The sequence below is a fragment of the Limulus polyphemus genome, unplaced genomic scaffold, assembly GCF_000517525.1.
Source record: "Limulus polyphemus unplaced genomic scaffold, Limulus_polyphemus-2.1.2 Scaffold757, whole genome shotgun sequence".
Lineage (NCBI taxonomy): Eukaryota > Metazoa > Arthropoda > Merostomata > Xiphosura > Limulidae > Limulus > Limulus polyphemus.
In genome coordinates, this window is record NW_013666367.1 from 258211 (window position 1) to 277798 (window position 19588).

The 19588-nt window shown below is 32.5% G+C and overlaps 1 protein-coding gene across 1 annotated transcript in view; it reads right to left on the reverse strand.

Moving 5' to 3' along the window:
- Window positions 1–19588, reverse strand: part of LOC106460347 (cell adhesion molecule 2-like) — a 148345-nt gene that overhangs the window by 27533 nt on the left and 101224 nt on the right. Inside the window, exon 3 of the mRNA XM_022387044.1 lies at window positions 4925–5060. Within this exon, the coding sequence (XP_022242752.1) occupies window positions 4925–5060 (136 nt within the window). The remainder of the gene's footprint in view (window positions 1–4924; window positions 5061–19588) is intronic.

Consider the following 19588-nt stretch of genomic DNA (forward strand, 5'->3'; position numbering starts at 1 on the left):
CATAGTGTGTACTAATAACCTAAAACAATTCACAGTGGTGAAGAAATAAATCATAGTGTGTGCACACAACCTCAAGCAATTCACAGTGTTGAAGAAATAAATCATAGTGTGTGCACACAACCTCAAGCAATTCACAGTGGTGAAGAAATAAATCATAGTGTGTACACACAACCTAAAGCAATTTACATTGTTGATACACTGTCTGTTACTCTCTTGAAACACAGTGTGCGCCTGTCCACGGTGTTGACATACTGCTTTCACATGATACACACTGCTTTTCTGGTATATCACAGTGTGTTTTCTATGTACGTTTTTCCGTATGGCTAGATCTACTAATCCTTCTTTTCTTGAATTGCTAAAGCTAGTCTCCAGCTCTAACAGTCCCTTTAATTCTGAAATGCCTAATCTATTTGCTAAGTTTGATAAACTAGATGCCTTTTCCCATATGCCACTGATGTTGGCCTGTCTCTTAAGTCTACAAAAATCGTTAAGAAATTTCAGAACGAAACATTTGATGTCTAAATACGACATGGTTGTTTTCTCATCAAATGAAGTACAAGTTTCGTTGAATGAAATTTAATTTTTTTTATTAAGCAAAAAATTTATAACACTTTCCTTTTTTAATCATGTTAAAACATTAAGTGTTACTCCCTCATATTAGAGGCATTTTAAATCAGTACGTGTTACGCCCTCCTATTACAGGCATTTTAAAACACAAAACTTGTGACACTTTCCTATATTAATCACGTTAAAACAGTAAGTATCACGACCTCCTATTACAGGCATGTTAAAACAGTAGGTGTGGCACCCTCCTATTACAGGCAGCATGTTAAGACACAAAACTTATGACATTTTCCTATTTTAATCATATAAAAACAGTAAGTGTTACGCCCTCCTATTACAGGCATGTTAAAACAGTAAATGTAGCGCACACCTGCTTTAGTCATTTTGTATCCTGACATCGCCTACCGGTATACAGTTAATTAATAGTTCTATTCTGTTAATGCTGTAATTTGCTGTATACACAGAGATTTTGATAAGAAATTTAAACGCTCGTTATAAAAAAAAATATATAACACGTATTTTCTTTAATCATTTACGTGTGTAAATTTTGGATGACAGTTCGTTTGTGGATCCAACTTTTCTTGTTTTTTAACATAAAGTTTTGCTACAACATGGGATCTATTGGTTCATCTCGGCTGTTCAATACTGTAAACTAAACTAAAACTATTAATAAATACATTTAAAAAAATCTTAAAACCAGCCCTTATCATTCATATACTTATCAAGCTTTCTCTTAAACTTACCTAAATTCCACAACACCCGAAGGCAACCCATTCCAAAGTCCAACCACCCTGTTAGAAAAATAAAACTGTCTTAGCTGAAGATGACTCCTACCCTGCCAAAATTTATACTTGTGTCCCCTAGTCCTACTATTCTCACAATCTTATTCTCATACCTCGTGAGAAACATTTAGATAAATGTTTACATGTTATATTTCTGGTTTGTTTGACGCATCCACCCTAAACACGTGTTATTACTGTGCGTGCCTACTATTTTCCCATTACTACAAGAAAGAAAATGTAAGTACGTTAAATCACATCTGGTCTCTTTACCCTGCTAGACAAATTAAAGTTTCAGTTCGTATTATCACTTTACCCTTAATTAAAATCATATAGGATTTAGAAGGCACGTTTGGTTGGCTTTCCTGTAAAGTTTGGTGCTCCACTGATCGATTGGTTTTTCCGTTAACATGTCACAAAATAACGTTCGTAGATAAGACGGAACAAAACGTTTGCTCCAACAATAACTTCTTGGCTACTGAAACTGATGAATATAATAAGAACGTGGCGCTACATTAAGTAAGAGTTTTGGTTTTTGAATTTCCCGGTAAAACGGTTCAATAACGCGTGTTTATTGATATTACGAATCAGTTTTCGGTAACTACTGTACGCACATCCAAATTACTTGATGTTAAACAAATATGCAGTATAAACATTAAAAGATATTGCTTTTGAACTGTTTAACTATTCTTTATTCCAGTGTGTCTGTAACTGTGTAAAATGTTTGATCTTCGTTTGTCGAACATTTAGATATGATATATTGATAGTATATTATACTGCAAATGTATTACTATGGTCAACGGTTTTAAATTCAGAGCGGCTATGCCTGAACATTTAGGGTTTCTGACCTGATGGTTTAGGCAAAATGCCGTTCGAGTTGAAATTTGTGTTTTGTAATTGCCAAAGAGTAATGAATTTCTAGGTAATTAATTACCTATAGGTTTACTTGATATGACTTTTTGTAATAGATGTACTTCAGCAACAGGTTCCGTGTATTATCACTCTTCTCATCGATTGTAAAACAATATGAAAAAAAAGTCCCCTTTTTTATTGCACTTAATACATTTATTTTTTGTAAATAAAAAAAGGGCAATTAGGAGGCAATCAAGCGAAACAACTCTCAAGTACAGTTGGACTAGTGACAGGGCATTGTCCTAAACGCGACAACAGTTTGAACATTGTTCTGTTACTCCGTGTCAGTTTTTGTCTTTATCGTCCTAAATAAATCTCTCTTTTAAAAGCTTAACTAAAAATAAATAGAAGAAAACAGACTTTACTTTAAAACAAATAAACTATATATATGTATGTTAATTTATCTTCTATGATTTACAGCCTAGTTCGTGCTATTGTACCCAAGAAATTACCAGACAAGCTTAAAAAAAACAACAAATTATAACCTCGTATCCACCAAGTGTTCAATGTTGGACATATGCAATTCACGCTCTTATTGAAGCAGTCATAGTCACAAGCGGAGCGTGACAGACGAAACCTCGAACACAGAAGTCTTGGTAACAGACCTCTAACCTCCATCTACACGTTTTCTGGCAGGTTGCCAAGGTCTCATGACTCACCAGCAGAATCCTGAGTAGAGTCTGTAACTGGATCTTGTGGTCGCACTTCTTGGAACCGCTATTGGCCGGCATTGGAACTGATAAAAATAAATTATGGCAAAATCTGTTAAGCATATGATCTCAAATAGTTTTAGATAACAAAAAAATATATGTATGTGCACATATATATATATATATATTTGAATTGACTTTATATATATATATATATACATAGTTGTATTGACCTTATTCTTATCATCATTATGTAAAAAAAGAAGTTAATATAAATATCTGAAATCGTAAAACAATTAACTTTTACATTTTTGTTAACCGAATTAAATTAATGGCGGGCACCTAGCAACACCGTGTATTGACAGCATTGGAAATTGTAGGGAGAAATATTACGTAATGTGTGTATCCAATCATCTTTTTATTCTACAGTAAACAAGTAAAGAAATAACTTTTCAAAAAAAAGGAAGTAAATGTAGGGATGGCTAATATCAATCCTTCAAAAACAATGCAAACAAAATAATAGGGATGATATTTGCATCATCCTTACAGACAAAACTAGGATAAATTAAACTCAATCGTGATTGAATATATATATATATATATATATATTGCTATATGTTAATTCTTGCCTGTGTAATTATGTAGGGATGATACAAATGCCATCTCTACTATCTTGTTTGCATTGTTTTTGAAGGATTGGTAGCTAAGTTCTAAAAACAATGTGGTTCCAACTGTAATATTTATTGTTTATCTATATTGGCTGGTAATTCATATTTCATCATGTACTCAAGCTTTTTAAAAGAAACACAAAATCTCTGTAAGAAAGCTAACTTCAAGGAGTAAAGATAATATCGTTTACACTAGAATTATATTTTTCTAATTACTACTAGTTATTAATAATACTTACAAAAGCGGATACTCCGTTTGAAACTATGTAAAATTGGTTGACACCACTGTTTTGTTTTTTGAATTATAATGTAATAAACAAGAAGCAGAAGAAAGAAGAACAAGAAATTCAAACTTTTTGTTATGATATTTACAGACATTTCCAGAACTTGTGGCTCAGTCATTACATAGATATTGTTATAAAAAGAAATACCGTTTAGTATTGTAATGTTGCCCGGATGGTAGCACTGCCTATGTAGGGATGTCTCGGATTGCTCATCGAAATGGTATTTTAAATATCTCTTCAATAGGCCATCAGAAGTAATTGGTTTTTATTGGATATTAGTTGTGAAGTAATTGGTTTTTATTGGATATTAGTTGTGAAGTAATTGGTGTTTATTACATATCAGTTGTAAAGAAAATGACTTTTAATATTACGCTAGTTTTGAAGAATGTGGTTCAATAGATAATTTCTCTATTGACAGTGTGAACGTATAGTACCTAGTTTCCTGATGTTTTTTAAATTTTGTAATAAATAATTATATCATTTGAAAGTATGGGAGATACTGTTAATGTAAGATAATGGTAAAACAAAACAGTAATAATGAACAGTTTGTATATCAGGCAGGAGGTAGCACTGCCTATGTAGGGATGCACAACTAATATGCAATAAAAACCAATTGCTTACCAAATAGTATATTAAAAATTTGGTTCTCTAATTCTTTCTGCTTTCTATCCCTGATTATTCAGTTGTGTAAAGTACAAATGTAAATTAGCTAAACGTTTTAACCAACAAGTAGGCAACAGAAGCTCGATATTAAAATAATTTTTGACCATATACAACCTCCAAGTTTTTGTAACGCCTTCCAAAATAAGAAAGATAACCTGAACCAATATATTTTCGATGTATTATTTTAGCATTGTTCGTTTTATCAATTACAAAAATAGAAATAGAATTCATTGAATGAATTGTATTTTGAAAATACACGTTATTTTATTTTGAATTTCATTAATACATTTTATTTTCTTTTTCTCACAGCACCATGATTATTCTATAAATAAAACAAAATATCCTTATAACAGTACTTGTCTTATTGTATTCGTACACTGATTACTTATGATGTTATGTCTTACCGTAAATTCTTAATTCTCGCTCTGCTCTCTCGGTTTGGAAAGAGGGCGCTTCAGCTGAGACTTCGCAACGATAAGTACCTTCGGAGTCTAAGTCTGTCCGGAATAATGACACGTGACTTTCTCCAGATCTCTCCAACTATAAAATAAGATATAAAATTATTAAGAACGGTAAAAAATCTCCCAAGCAAAATGTTTTTATACCTTCAAAGACTATTTCTTTACTGATTAAGAACCCAATAAGGGTTATTTTGTATATTCTTAATTGATGTTAAATTACAAAATATTAATAACTGATTGAAGTTGGCGAATGTTTGTTTAGGGGACAGAACATATGCACTGAAGCACCTACGTCATTTCCTCATTTGACTCATAATTTAATATTACTTATAAGAATTGGGAATATAGTCTTATAGGCAGTGTATCCCAACTGCTACATTCGCTCCTCCTTCTTCTTAGCTATGTCGTCTGCTATGACAACTAAGTGCTTAAACAGAACATTTTTAATTTATATTTACTAGCAAGTACTCAAAGACAAAGCCTCAAATTGCACCATTAACGTGACATGTAGAAATATACTCGTATAATAGATGTCATTCAGTAACCACTAATTGTTTGGTATATTTCTGAATCATCAGTCTCTTGCACAATGCCTCCTCCATCCTAATGCTACAGTAACCAGAAGCAGCATTGTGTAATTACTCCAGTTGAACAACAACAAAAATAATCAAAAACATGTAGTGCGATCAGTCTGACTTATAACAGGTCATCCCGTGTCCTGTGCTGGGGGTTCCTAAACTTGGGGCCACAGGAAAATGTCAGGGGGCGTCGCAAGTTAATAAAATAAGCAACATTGTTAGGGTACTCAGTATCTGTAGTTTCAGACAGAGGGGAAGGGCTCAGTCAAGATGTAAAATGTTCATGGGACTTGTGATGGGAATCCTTGTTCTCTGTTACTAATTATATTACTTTTGCTACGTTTGTAATAAGTAATTTGCTTTCAGTTATATATATAATGAAATAACTAATAATAGCACGTGTTTCCCTCCAAATATCTAAATAATCAAACTCAATTACCCAGTTTATATATAGCTTTCACAAGTAATTTAAAAGGAGGAAAAGATGAGTAACGAAGATATTGGCTTGCTTAGGTTGTAATGAATACGTTGATATCTTTATCGAAGTAATTTACACACAAATATTGTAAGAACGAGCATCTGGGAACAACTAAACCACGTTTACTAGAAAACTGAGATATATATTTTTAATTGAAATCACATTAAAATTAACTTGATCATAGTAAGGCGAAGTCATGCATAAAAAATAGAAGATACAGCATAACAGAAACTTTATACGCTGGAATGTGGGATGTAATATCATTTTTTCTCTAATTGTTGGCTCGAGATACGTAACTGTTTTCCCTGTGATCTGTGCATGTATCCTTGAATATCAGAGCCAAGTTAAGTGATCCCTGTTAGCGCCTAACCCTCCCAAGAAACTTGTAATTTACAATGGTATTCACACACATACAAGGGAAATAAAGAGGGTTGAGTATGTTATATTAAAGGGATTTTAATGAGCAAATCATCAAGTCACGTGACAATCATAGCCAATATAAAGTCGAGGTGAAACGGATGTATCAGAACTACATTTTGACATTGGAAATGTCCATTTGATTCATAACATTTCTGCACAGTCGAACAATTTGACGCCCTATAACTTCTGGCACGGGACGTGACATGACTCTACACCAAGCACAGAGAAATTGTCTGAAAAAAACATTGATATGCTTCGAAAAAGATTATACCAGAAGCACGCGCTTTTGTACAAAACAGATCTGTATGCGTGTTTTGACGAACAAACACTCAAAATAACTTATATAGACCAGAATAACAACTCGTACATGTTTGTCCGGTCATACGCTACTTTTTCTGTTACTACTCGGGAATTTACGCAATAACTACTCCATTTTAGCCAAGACTGTATGTATGCGTTCGATAGCGATGTATATAAAGCAGTTTCATTGCCTAATTTGGCAAACCAATTGTTTTCTGTTCGCAGAGTGACTGTGTAAATATATATATTAAATGATTTAATCTGCTGATAATGCCTATTACATTATTTTACGTGCCACTTGAGATATGACTCATTATTTAGGTATTTTGAACATGATTGTATTAACTTTCTTTGAGCCGTTATACATACTACACCAAATCTGATAGGATCACTTTTTCTAAAATAACTATAGAAAATGACAAAGTGATTAGTAAACATTAAAGATTGTGAACTCTCACATGCCCATAGATGTATTCACTTTTTTTAAATATGTATTATCAACTTAATATGCAAGATAATAGTTTTTGGAGGGTCAAAGTCACAGTAAGGTCACGAAAATCCAACAATTCGTATCTCTTAACATGGGGACCGATCTTTTGAACCTATTTTTACTCTATAATTCGGTCAAAAATGGCCAAGCTTTGTTGAAACTTGATGGACTTCTGTAAAATATTATTCCTCATTCTCCTACTAATAGTGGTCCGTGTTCGTTCATAACGACGGACATACGAACACGTTTTCGTATTTTTTTGATGGCCGCTCTACTGAGTGTCCCTCTAGTTATTTTTATTATTGTTATTGAAACGTGCGTAAGAAAGCTCGGGGCACTGACCAAATTCTAATGAACGTTGATTAGCTTATGTATCAACCTGAACCATCTTAATGTAATCTGGCATCCTATTTATATTGATTGTTAACATGATTATTATTAATTCTGCTATCTATTTCTTTAGTATCATAAGTACATGATCACAGTATGAATGATACAATAATTGATGCAAATGGTTGTTAATTAATTAAATTGCTGCTTCCCAGCGGTACAGCAGAAAGTTAGAAGGCTTATAATTCTAAAAAACGGGTTTTGATACACGTGGTAGGCACATCACAGATAGTCTATTGTGTAGCTTTGCGCTTAACTACAAACAAACAATCTTAAATTGCATATTTAAAGTGCCATCTAAGTGTTTATTATTAAGTACAAAGCTATACAATGGGCTATCTGTGTTCTGCCCAAAGCTGTTTGGCCCAGAATAATTTAAAATTATTTAATCAATTCAAACTTCGGTAAATTATCTCTGGAGTTATATCATACAATTCGGAAATAAAGTAGTTTGATGGTGAATTTAAATTTCTGAAGAATTAGCTGAATTTTAGGATTGTTTAAAGAATTACAAAGATATATATATATCTATATATAATTGCAGTAAAAATAAAACCAAAGTCTGACTCGTAAGGAAAGAAATCAAACCAAAGAGAAAATGTCTACGCGAGCCTCATTTTAAGAAAGCCCGGTGAATCACAATTAATTCTATATACGGACTTAGCTAAAATGTGGGGTTCGATTCTCCGCGGTGGCCCGAGTGTAAATAGTCCATTATTTATTTTACGCTAAAAGAACAATTCTATTTAAGGTATTAATATTAAGGCAGGAATAAAGTAGTCGTTATTCAATATTTCATAAAGCTGGGAAAGGTTTTCACGAAGAACCATTTTTCGAGCAACTGTTAAATTAATCAAAATTTAGTCCCAGGAGGACACCAATACACAATTAATCATCAAGTAGTAAGAAACAAGAAGGTTTAAGCAAGAAATTATTGAAGAATTAATACTACCAGGTCGAGACTTAAAAATAAACATCAGAACCATCAAGACTGCAAGTGAATAATCTTAGTTATAGTGTGGTAAATCTTAACGAAATTAATCTTCTGAAAAAACAGGACATACAAGCGCAATCAGTTACAATGCTTGTCGATTAATCACTTGCATAGGATCTTTAAGTATGTACTTGGAAGATATTTTTTCTTGAATGAACAAAAGGTTAAATGAGTTGAATATCATTTCTGTCACATTAAAAACTGTAAAAAAAACTAAAGATGATATATTTAAGATGTAAGAGAGTGTTAAATGTGTGTGTGTGTGTGTAAAATTATTCGAAAAAGATGGATACTAATATGATAGACGAAAGTTTAACAATCCAAATCACAGAGAGTTTAGTCTTATGATAAGTTAGTTTCCGAGTTAGCGGAGTTCGCTATTACTGTTCTGAAAAGTACGTATTTAAAAATTTATGTATTAAATACTTTAACGTAATCCATATACATGTAAAGAAACGCTTTCGTCTGACGTTTTCAACATGAAAAGCACTCTAATCACATAACTGTCTATGAGTTTAGCAAACTTAACTCAAAATGTTTAAAAAAATTCAACCATCAACTTGCCTTCATTAACCATACAAACCCAACTTCACTCACTTTCTCGCACGTGATGGGCTTCACCTCAACTTTCCTGGTTTCTCTACCTGGCTTCAAACTTCAAATACCTAATTTCTCGCAGTATTCTCCTAGTCTTATCCTCTTCTTCCAAATTACCCCAACCATATTTACTCTTCCAAGTTATCTCAACCATATTCACTCTTACAAGTTATCTCAACCATATTTACTCGTCCAAGTTACCCCAACCATATTCACTCTTCCAAGTTACCTCAACCATATTCACTCTTCCAAGTTACCCCAACAACATTAACTCTTCCAAGTTACCTCAACCATATTCACTCTTCCAAGTTACCTCAACCGTATTCACTTTTCTATTACTAGCAGTTCCTCCATCGTTCCCTATTCAATATCCACATCTTACAACGTTTGTTCAATCTTCCCATTACTATACAATAGGTTCTGTTTCTAAGATTTATTGGATGTTCGTCAGTTCATATTTCAGTTTGAAATGTCTATACAACAGATTCTCTTTTTGAGATTTATTTAATGTAAATCAGTTCATATTTCTCTATGAAATGCCTATACGGCAGATTCTGTTTTTAAGATCTCTTGGATGTTCGTCCGTTCTTACTTCAGTTCCGCTTATAATAGCTCATAAGCTGATGTATTTAGATCGCGTTCCTTGACTTTAGAACTAAAATACCTTTATTTCTGAAGCCAATTCTTGCTAGTAAATATGTACTCTGCCAGTATGAACCCTGGTATCTTTAAAACTAAACACAATCAAAGTTTCTATTCCATTTTTAGCCGATGTTTGGGTAATAATTGCTGCTATATATTTTCGGTATGTTCACAGCGTACATTACCCTAAAATTCAACTTTCTATTGTCGTAGATACAAATTACAAAACATTTATAGCATTGAATATGCAGGCTACATAAATTTATGTCCTTCGTGGCTGCTTTTCCGCGCACCAGGGATTGTATATGTATATCTTTTAATTGTGGTTGGGTATATAAGGAATAAATACATCAGTACACGATTGGATGTTCCCCAGGTATTGTATATACATATCTTTTAATTGTGGTTGGGCATATAAGGAATAAATACATCAGTACACGATTGGATGTTCCCCAGGGATTGTACATACATATCTTTTAATTGTGGTTGGGCATATAAGGAATAAATACATCTGTACACGATTGGATGTTCCCCAGGGATTGTATATGCATATCTTTTAATTGTGGTTGGGTATATAAGGAATAAATACATCAGTACACGATTGGATGTTCCTGTTTTGATGATCCACGTTTTCCAAGATGTTGAGTAGATTCGGCTTCTTTATAGTCTTTCATCAGAATCTGTTGGTGTTTTGAGTTTATACAAACTAAATTAATACAGATGTTTGCATGGGACAATAAGATTCTCATCAATAAAGAGCTCATGTTGTATATTTGTGGGTTAGACTGATAATTGGCATCCGTTAATCCTCAATTACTGACTTTCTATAGTATGTCTACTTACTGATGAAACGTTTTGTTGATTTTTACAGTGTTTAAACATAACATTTGAGCGTTAGAAACAATAGTTTATTTGGTATAGTTTGATTTTTTATAGTCCTTACGTTACGCTGATGCGTGTGAACAATTCCAATCTATTATACGGCTGTTTTACATTCTGTACACGATATTGGAACGTTGTGAGCAGTTATAGTCTGTTTTGTGGATGTTTTTAATATGTACGAAATACTGAAGCGTTGTGAACAATTCTAGTTTGTTGCATGGATATTTTACAATATGTATGCGATACTGGAACGTTGTGAACAGTTCTAGTCTCTTATACAGATGTTTTTAATATGTACGCAAAGTTAGAACATTGTGAACAGTTGAAATCCGTTATGTGAATGTTTTACAATATGTTCGCAAAACTGGAACGTTGTGAACAGTTCTAGTCTCTTATACAGATGTTTTTGATATGTACGCAAAGTTAGAACATTGTGAACAGTTGAAATCCGTTATGTGAATGTTTTACAATATGTTCGCAAAACTGGAACGTTGTGAACAGTTCTGTATGTTATGTGGATGTTTAACAGTATGTAGAGAATACTGGACTGTCGTGGACAGTTATAGTCTGTTTTGTGAATGTTTAACAGTATGTAGAGAATACTGGACTGTCGTTGACAGTTATAGTCTGTTTTGTGGATATTTAACAGTATGTAGAGAATACTGGACTGTCGTGGACAGTTATACGAGTAGTCTGTTTTGTGGATGTTTAACAGTATGTAGAGAATGCTGGACTGTTGTGGACAGTTATAGTCTGTTTTGTAGATGTTTAACAGTGTGTACAGAATACTGGACTGTCGTGGACAGTTATAATCTGTTTTGTGGATGTTTAACAGTATGTAGAAAATACTGGACTGTCGTGGACAGTTATACGAGTAGTCTGTTTTGTGGATGTTTAACAGTATGTAGAGAATACTGGACTGTTGTGGACAGTTATAGTCTGTTTTGTGGATGTTTAACAGTATGTACAGAATACTGGACTGTCGTGGACAGTTATAATCTGTTTTGTGGATGTTTAACAGTATGTAGAGAATATTGGGATGTTGTGTACAGTTATAGTCTGTTTTGCAATATATACGTAACAATGGAGCGGATTGAGCAATTATATGTAATATGGATTTATTACAATACTCTGTAAAACTAGATAGTTGTGACTTGGGAATAATTCTAATCTATCATATGGATATTTTACAGTAGATACGCAATACTCGAACATTGTGAACAGTTCTAATCTGTTATGTGGATGCTTTACTGTGTGTACGCAATATAGGTTTTATTTTATAGGTCCAATGGAATTTCCTGAAGTTGTATTCGCCTGATAAATGATAAGTGTTTAACTTTCTATATATTTTAATTTGAGTTAGAATGAGTTAAAACGACAAACACTATTATAAACTAAATTATTTGAGTCTTTATTTGATTTTGTTAAATGCCATCGTGATCGTAACAAAACAAATGTCCCAAATTGATTAACCTAACGACTGTATATTCTGTATCTGATTGAGTTAACTGAAAGAGATGTAATTAAATGGCATTGCCACGTCGTATATTATTGGTACAAACTAAGATTTTACTAAATATAAGTTTCTAATTCCTCCTAGAAAATCTCCTACAACAGTAGAAAATAACTCTTTCATTTTTATTCTGTTTTCTATACACATTGCAATTTTAAAGGAAATTAATGGTAGAATCGATTAAATAGTTTCCCGCGTTACATTTTTAGTAATTGAAACTACAAAATATACTTAATCCAAACTTTCTAGTTGGAAGAAGTTAAATGTTAAGGCAGGACATGACTGCATTTCCAATCGTACTTTTAGACAATGTTATATACAGCTTGTATTAGTATTAAATATGTGGATGAAACTAGTAAGTTAAATACACGCTTAAATATAGTTATATCGTCATTAATATTCAGTTCCTGAATATAAACATCTTAGTATGGTTTTTAAAATTGTGCAGAGAGCTGCTGCTGGTTTAACTTTGTCATACTAATGTAATATTGTTTAGATAACTGTAAAATATCATAATCGAAAATTATTTCAGCATTTTAAAACGGTTTGTGTAATACTTTAATTCATTATACGGTTCACTATATTATACTTCAATGCGAGTTTTTTTTCAAAATTTATTTAAAGGAAGATAACGAGTTTTTTTAATAAATATACCATTATAAAAATATGTAATTTTAATTCTGAAAACTGTTACAGTTTTTTTTTCTTTGTTTTCCATCGTTTTCTGAACACGCAGAATATAAATTAAACATGTTACTTTTCAGAAGATTTATTACAAGTAGCTCTGTAGGGAAATTTAAGTTACATTGTCGACCTGTAGGGGGAGGCGTAAAATATAGTGATTACACTGTAATGGTGTAGAAAAAGTTATATATATAAAGTAAAATGAATAATGTATGATAAGTGAGTAATTTTAAAACTTATTTGAAATTTTTTTATTAAATACATATAATCAGACAAGACTAGCTTTACAAAGTTGTTTGTCGTTTTGAATATAAACATTTTTGGATACATTCTCATGTACCATTAAGTCAGCTCCCACTACAAAAGTTTTGACGTCATATAGAACCAGCAAAATATATTTTATATCTAAATCAATGAAAAGTGCAACTGTAATGATTATAGATTGATACCAACCAACAGATGTTCAAAGGGTTTAAATACAAACAACATAATAAAAACAAAAACTTATATAACAGAACTTACACATGGTACGAAAAGCTTTATATGTTAAAAAAAGAATAATGCTAAACAAGTAACATAAATAAACGCATAATAATAACATTTTGTTAATCGCAATTACTTGAACTACAGCGGTTGAGGACGTTATATTAAAACGAATTTGGTGCCTCACCGCGTCGTTATAGTCCATGTCGCCACGTCCGGTCAAGTGTAGTTTCCATTCCAGAAGGATCGGCTGTATGCTATCATGCTCACAGCGTAATCCTTCCGCCGCTGCTTTCCATAATCTATCGAGTGTAGGAGGAAGATAGTTTCTCAGCGCCCATTTCAACAGTCCAATCGCACAGAAATCTGTGGGCGCTTTGTCCGTATAATTGACCGGTATGTCTTCATACGAAATATCGTATATACCCGTTTCATTCTTCAGTTGCTTGATGTATGATACTGTTGAACGGATATGCTAGGAAAGCAATTTGTATCGGTTTTTTACAGACAGAGATCATTCTTGATTATGAACGTAATGTTTGTTGCCTGGGCCACATTGACTGTTTTTGCTTATCACGACTATGGTGCGATATATTACTGGTATTTTTCTGGATGTTCCTGGAACCACAAATTCATCTATATATTCCTTTGCTTTCCAATGCCATTGAGCACAGTCTTGGAAATTCTAAATCATCAATATTATGAATATTTCGTATTGTGCGCCATTCTCAAAAGCAATAAATTTTCCCTCGCATCACACTACATTCGAAAAGCTAAAAAATGTAGTTCTGATACATTCCGTTCCAGCGCGATTTTATATTGGCTGTGCTTATCACGTGACGTACTTATTTGCATATTCAAAATCGTTTTATATAACTGATTGTGACCCATAACGATAGATACTTTTACCAAGTTTTGTGGAAATCTTTACATTATAATTACAAATTGTAATTTCTAACAAAACAAAAATTAATAAACATTACCAACACAAAGTTTGTGTTATAGAGTTAATTATGATATTAGACAAGTTTGTTTATTGTAAAGCACAAATCTTCTCAATGTGCTATCCGTGCTCTGTCTTCTCAATGTGCTATCCGTGCCCTGTCTTCTCAATGTACTATCCGTGCATCCCTGTCTTCTCAATGTGCTATCCGTGCCCTGCCTTCTCAATGTGCTATCCGTGCCTTCTGTCTTCTCAATGTGCTATCCGTGCCCTGTCTTCTCAATGTGCTATCCGTGCCCTGTCCATCGCAGGTATCAAAACCAAATGCTGAGCCACCAGTGGTTGTTTGAGAATAAAACTCTGTAATTCCTTATTGCTTAGTTTATGACTTGATTGCCTCCAAAACTTTCAGACATTTCTGAGAGATAGCCGTACAAGTCAGCATTTAGTAGTGACAGTTAAGAAGATAATCAGAATGCACGCCTTGGTTTGATGAAAAATTGTTACTCAGTAAATGCAAACTCAATCAAGTTAAACATTAACCTACACTCAAGTTTGAAATCCCTGTAGTCCTAACACATTTCAATTTTATACTATGTAATTTAGTAGTTATCTGTATATTTAAGATTATGATTTATTTTTGTTTCTTACCTTAAGCCATTCTGAAGGAACAACGGGCAACATTATTCAGACTATTTTAGTAAACCTTCGTAAAATTATAGAAACGTTTACAATAGAACATAGAAAATTATTCTGTATAATCAATATAATGGCAGAATATTTACATTATTGAATATAGGCTGTGTAATAGCATATTATTTACGTTATTGAATATAGGCTGTGTAATAGCATATTATTTACATTATTTCGTATAACCAGTATAATAATAATATATTATTTGAGTTATTAAGGGTTTGAAACTTCGTTACATCTGATGCATTCTATCATTATTTTCTTTAACGCTGTCTTCTAACCCTGTAACACTTCCATTGTCACCTTTGCACTAATTATGACATATAAGTTTGCAGGAGTAATTCATTACGTAAAAATAATTCAATACTAGAAAAAGTTTAACGATTATACTGATTGATATTTAACCCGTTACTTTACAAAGATATCGTTTTTAATAATGTATCAGAAGTACAAACGTGCATTATTTAAAATTCAATGTTTTTATCTTATTGCAGACGTATGGTTTTGTTCTACATATCACAACAGGTCTATTATAAAGCATAATACAAAATAAAAGGGCATTAGAAGGCGGTGATACAATAAATACGAGTATAATTGTTCGCAAATAATAAAATACCTTTATTCACAAACAATGATTAAAGGGTAGCATAAAAGGAACGCTAACACATACACACACATATTGTTCCCATTAACATAGAATGTATTATGCTTGGCTTTATTTGAATTTGGTATTGTTGCTGTAAACGGCAGCTTGAGTTACTAGCCATAGAAAAGGCAGCCAGTCAGTAACACCAGCCGCCTCTTTCTACCTTCATGATCATATAAATGAATTTACTGTTTCTTTTACAACGCTCTTGCAACTAAAAGCTAGAAGCATGCTAAGTGTTACCGTGTCATAAACCAGGGACCAGATATTAGAATGTTAACCACAAGGACAATTAATGTATAAAAGGTAGCCCACTTAAATATATTTATTTGACAAATTATATTAATAATTATTTTCTTGAGATTTACCGTGTAATTCACTGGTAATTGACAGTCTCCATAAAAAAAATAGTCCCTCAGTGGGTCAACAGTAATTTTACAGACTTATAACGATAAAATTTGAGGTTCGATTCCCTTTGGTGGAAAAGGCGAGGATAACCTAATGTGTAGCTATGCGCTAAAAGCAACAAGCAAACAAGCAATTAACAGTAAGTCCAAAGTAGTTCATATTGACAATATTATTGTGTTATAAAATGAACCGTGAACTATTGAAATCTAAATGTAAAGGTAATTTTATAGCTGAATATATATATTTCTCAAATCTAAAAAAAACAACTAAAAACAAAAGAATGTGAGATTCATACATTGGTCTTAACTTCAATACATTAAACGTATAGGCTTCCCAGTCAGAATTCTCAACAAAAAAAGTATATTTCATCTTTAACACGTCTAAAATCAAACTGTATTTCCTGTATTAAAGCCTCATAAGACGTAATGCAAAGAGATAAATAAATAATATAGAATAGAAAAATACGCTGAATACCACCTTAATATCTCTATTCGTCCTAGAATAATCGTTTTTAATTCTTTACAGTCATGTTTTGTAAACCTGTGTATTTCTATATTTAGCTTTATTACTAACTATTATTATCAAGATACTTTGAGGTACTGACGCTTATTTTCTGTTTAATTCTTTACAGTGATGTTTTGTAAACCTGTGTATTTCTATATTTAGCTTTATTACTAACTATTATTATCAAGATACTAGGAGGTACTAACTCTTATTTTCTGTTTAATTCTTTACAGTCAGGTTGTGTAAACCTGTGTATTTCTATATTTAGCTTTATTACTCACTATTATTATCAAGATACTTTGAGGTACTAACTCTTATTTTGTGTTTAATTCATTACAGTCATGTTTTGTAAACCTGTGTATTTCTATATTTAGCTTTATTACTCACTATTATTATCAAGATACTTTGAGGTACTGACTCTTATTTTCTGTTTAATTCTTTACAATCATGTTGTGTAAACCTGTGTATTTCTATATTTAGCTTTATTACTCACTATTATTATCAAGATACTTTGAGGTACTGACTCTTATTTTCTCCTTGTTATAAAGCACATGTTCTTTAGAAGCAATGTTTCTTTTGTTATTGCTGTTTTTTTCACAAACAATGATACATGTTTTTAAACAGACAGCACAAGTCTCTTATGAAGTATTAAATGTTTACGGAAATATTCTCTTTCCCATCAAATATTTTGCAAGGTTACATTGAAATGTATGTAAATTATTTTGTTCTTATGAACTATAACCACATATTCGACAAACGTGCCACAGTTGATATGAATCTCAAAACATACGACTCATATTCTTCCACCTCGTGGTTTATTTCTCAGCAATAGCGTTTTTCTAATACATATATATATATTTATCAACATTCCTGCTATTTAATCCCGAGTCCATGTAAAGAAATAGCATTGCATATCTTTATAAAGTTTGTTCAATAAGCATGTAATTCATCAAATATTTTCTATTGAACTTAACCATATAGCAGGCTTCAGTTTCTCATGGTTTCAAAACATGGTTTTCAATATATGTGCAGTGTATTCAATAAGCTATATTTATGTCCATAAGGAAATATAATTGAAACATATAAGAGAAACGGAATACATTTAACTTGTTAAAGAATGTGGGCATGTTCTGGAGAATGTAATCGAGATTTTTTTTTAATATGAAACTTTTCGTACATCTCAGTGATGAAAATACTTTTTATTTCCTAAATAACTCGAAATAGCGAATTCAAAATCGAAATGCCCTTAGAAATTATATTCGTGTTCTGTGCTTTAATCATAAATTCAATTATTTTAAATTCTTAGGTGAATAATCGACATCCCACATCATGCAAAGACTCGTTATTTAACTTTAATAATCCCACACAAATGAGCCACTTAACGAAATACACAATGTGTTTAATGAATCGATTTTTTTTTCATAATACCTTTAAACATGGAATACAGTCATAGGAAATTTCAGCAATGACGTATATCATTATAACAGTAAAATGTTTAATTTACCAAATTTTAAAGAATCATTGTTTTTTGTTAATGAGTAAATAAATAATCTCGATTTCAAATAATTTCAATCAGCTTCCTAATTAGAGATGATCTGACATTATCTGTTATTTTTAAACAAAACAATTATTAGTCGAGATATTTTTAAAATAGTTAATAAATGACTCTTTTTCTCTTTGAAAATGGGGTATTATTCTTAATGTATTTTTAATTACGTTTGTATACGTCTATTCTTATTTGCTTGTTATCTAAGCTACAGTTTATTAACGCCTTAAGCGATATTTAAACGACTAACTGTCATAATTACGTGTTGATAAAATAAAACAAACACCTATATTATTCATACCCCCTAAAATAAACCATGTTTAATTGAGCTATGATTCTGCTTCCGGGCTACGTCGGAAGCATTTATATGGTACTCGAATCAAACAACACATTGCTATTTCACATTTCCTACACCAAACGTGTAGCAGTGTTTTATATTAATTGGTAGAGCAGTTCTTTTTGTGATACTGTCATTTAAGCAACATCAAGGAAAGATAATGGTGCTTCAGAAATACTTACATCTGCGAGAGATATAAAAATGGCATGGGATTTTCTTTCTTTAACGCTGGATGTCAGTAAATTATTAACCTTATCTATTCACTGCTAGCGAGGTTAAATGTCACGTATGTATGCAATAGGTGGCGTACAATAAAATACAAGCGCGAAAAACATTGGTTTTATAACTGTTCGCCCCCCAGTGGCACGGCAGTATTTCTGAGGACTTACAACGCTAAAAACCGGGTTTCGATACCCATGGTGGGCAGAGCAATACAAACTGTTGATTATTTGCCACCTAGTTTAAGTAGTCTTCACTGCCGAATCTCAAACTATGAATAGATGCTGATTGACAGCTTTGGCATCTAAGTTGAAAGTGTTCTCCTACAACATGATAATGATAGAAGTCATACCTTTTTCCATGTAATAAACTAAACTTAAAAAACAGTGCATGACCAAACGGTTATCGTGCCAGGAATATATACAATGGTGCTAGGTTCGCGTCTCTTAGCCACAACATCACGCTCTGTACTTTAGAGCCAGGGGTGCACTCTAAAAAAGACAATAAATTCAACTATTTGGTCTGACAAGAGTTGACGGTTAGTGCTGTTGACTATCTGTCTATCTTCCCTGTAATCTACCACTTCAAAACTAGGGACAACTAGTGCGAATGACCCTCGTCTAGCGTTGCGCGAAAGTCAACAAACAAACTCTCTACCTCACTCTAACCCCCCTCAAAATAATATATATTGGTACTTTACATTTTCTTATGAAAGTTAACTGCGCACAGCATATTTATCAACCTCCACAATTAAGATCAAGAAACTATTTAAAGATATCGAAGTAAACATTGTTGTTTCACTTCATCCAACATTAGATGGCCCGGCATGGCCAGATGGTTAGGGCACTTGACTCGCAATC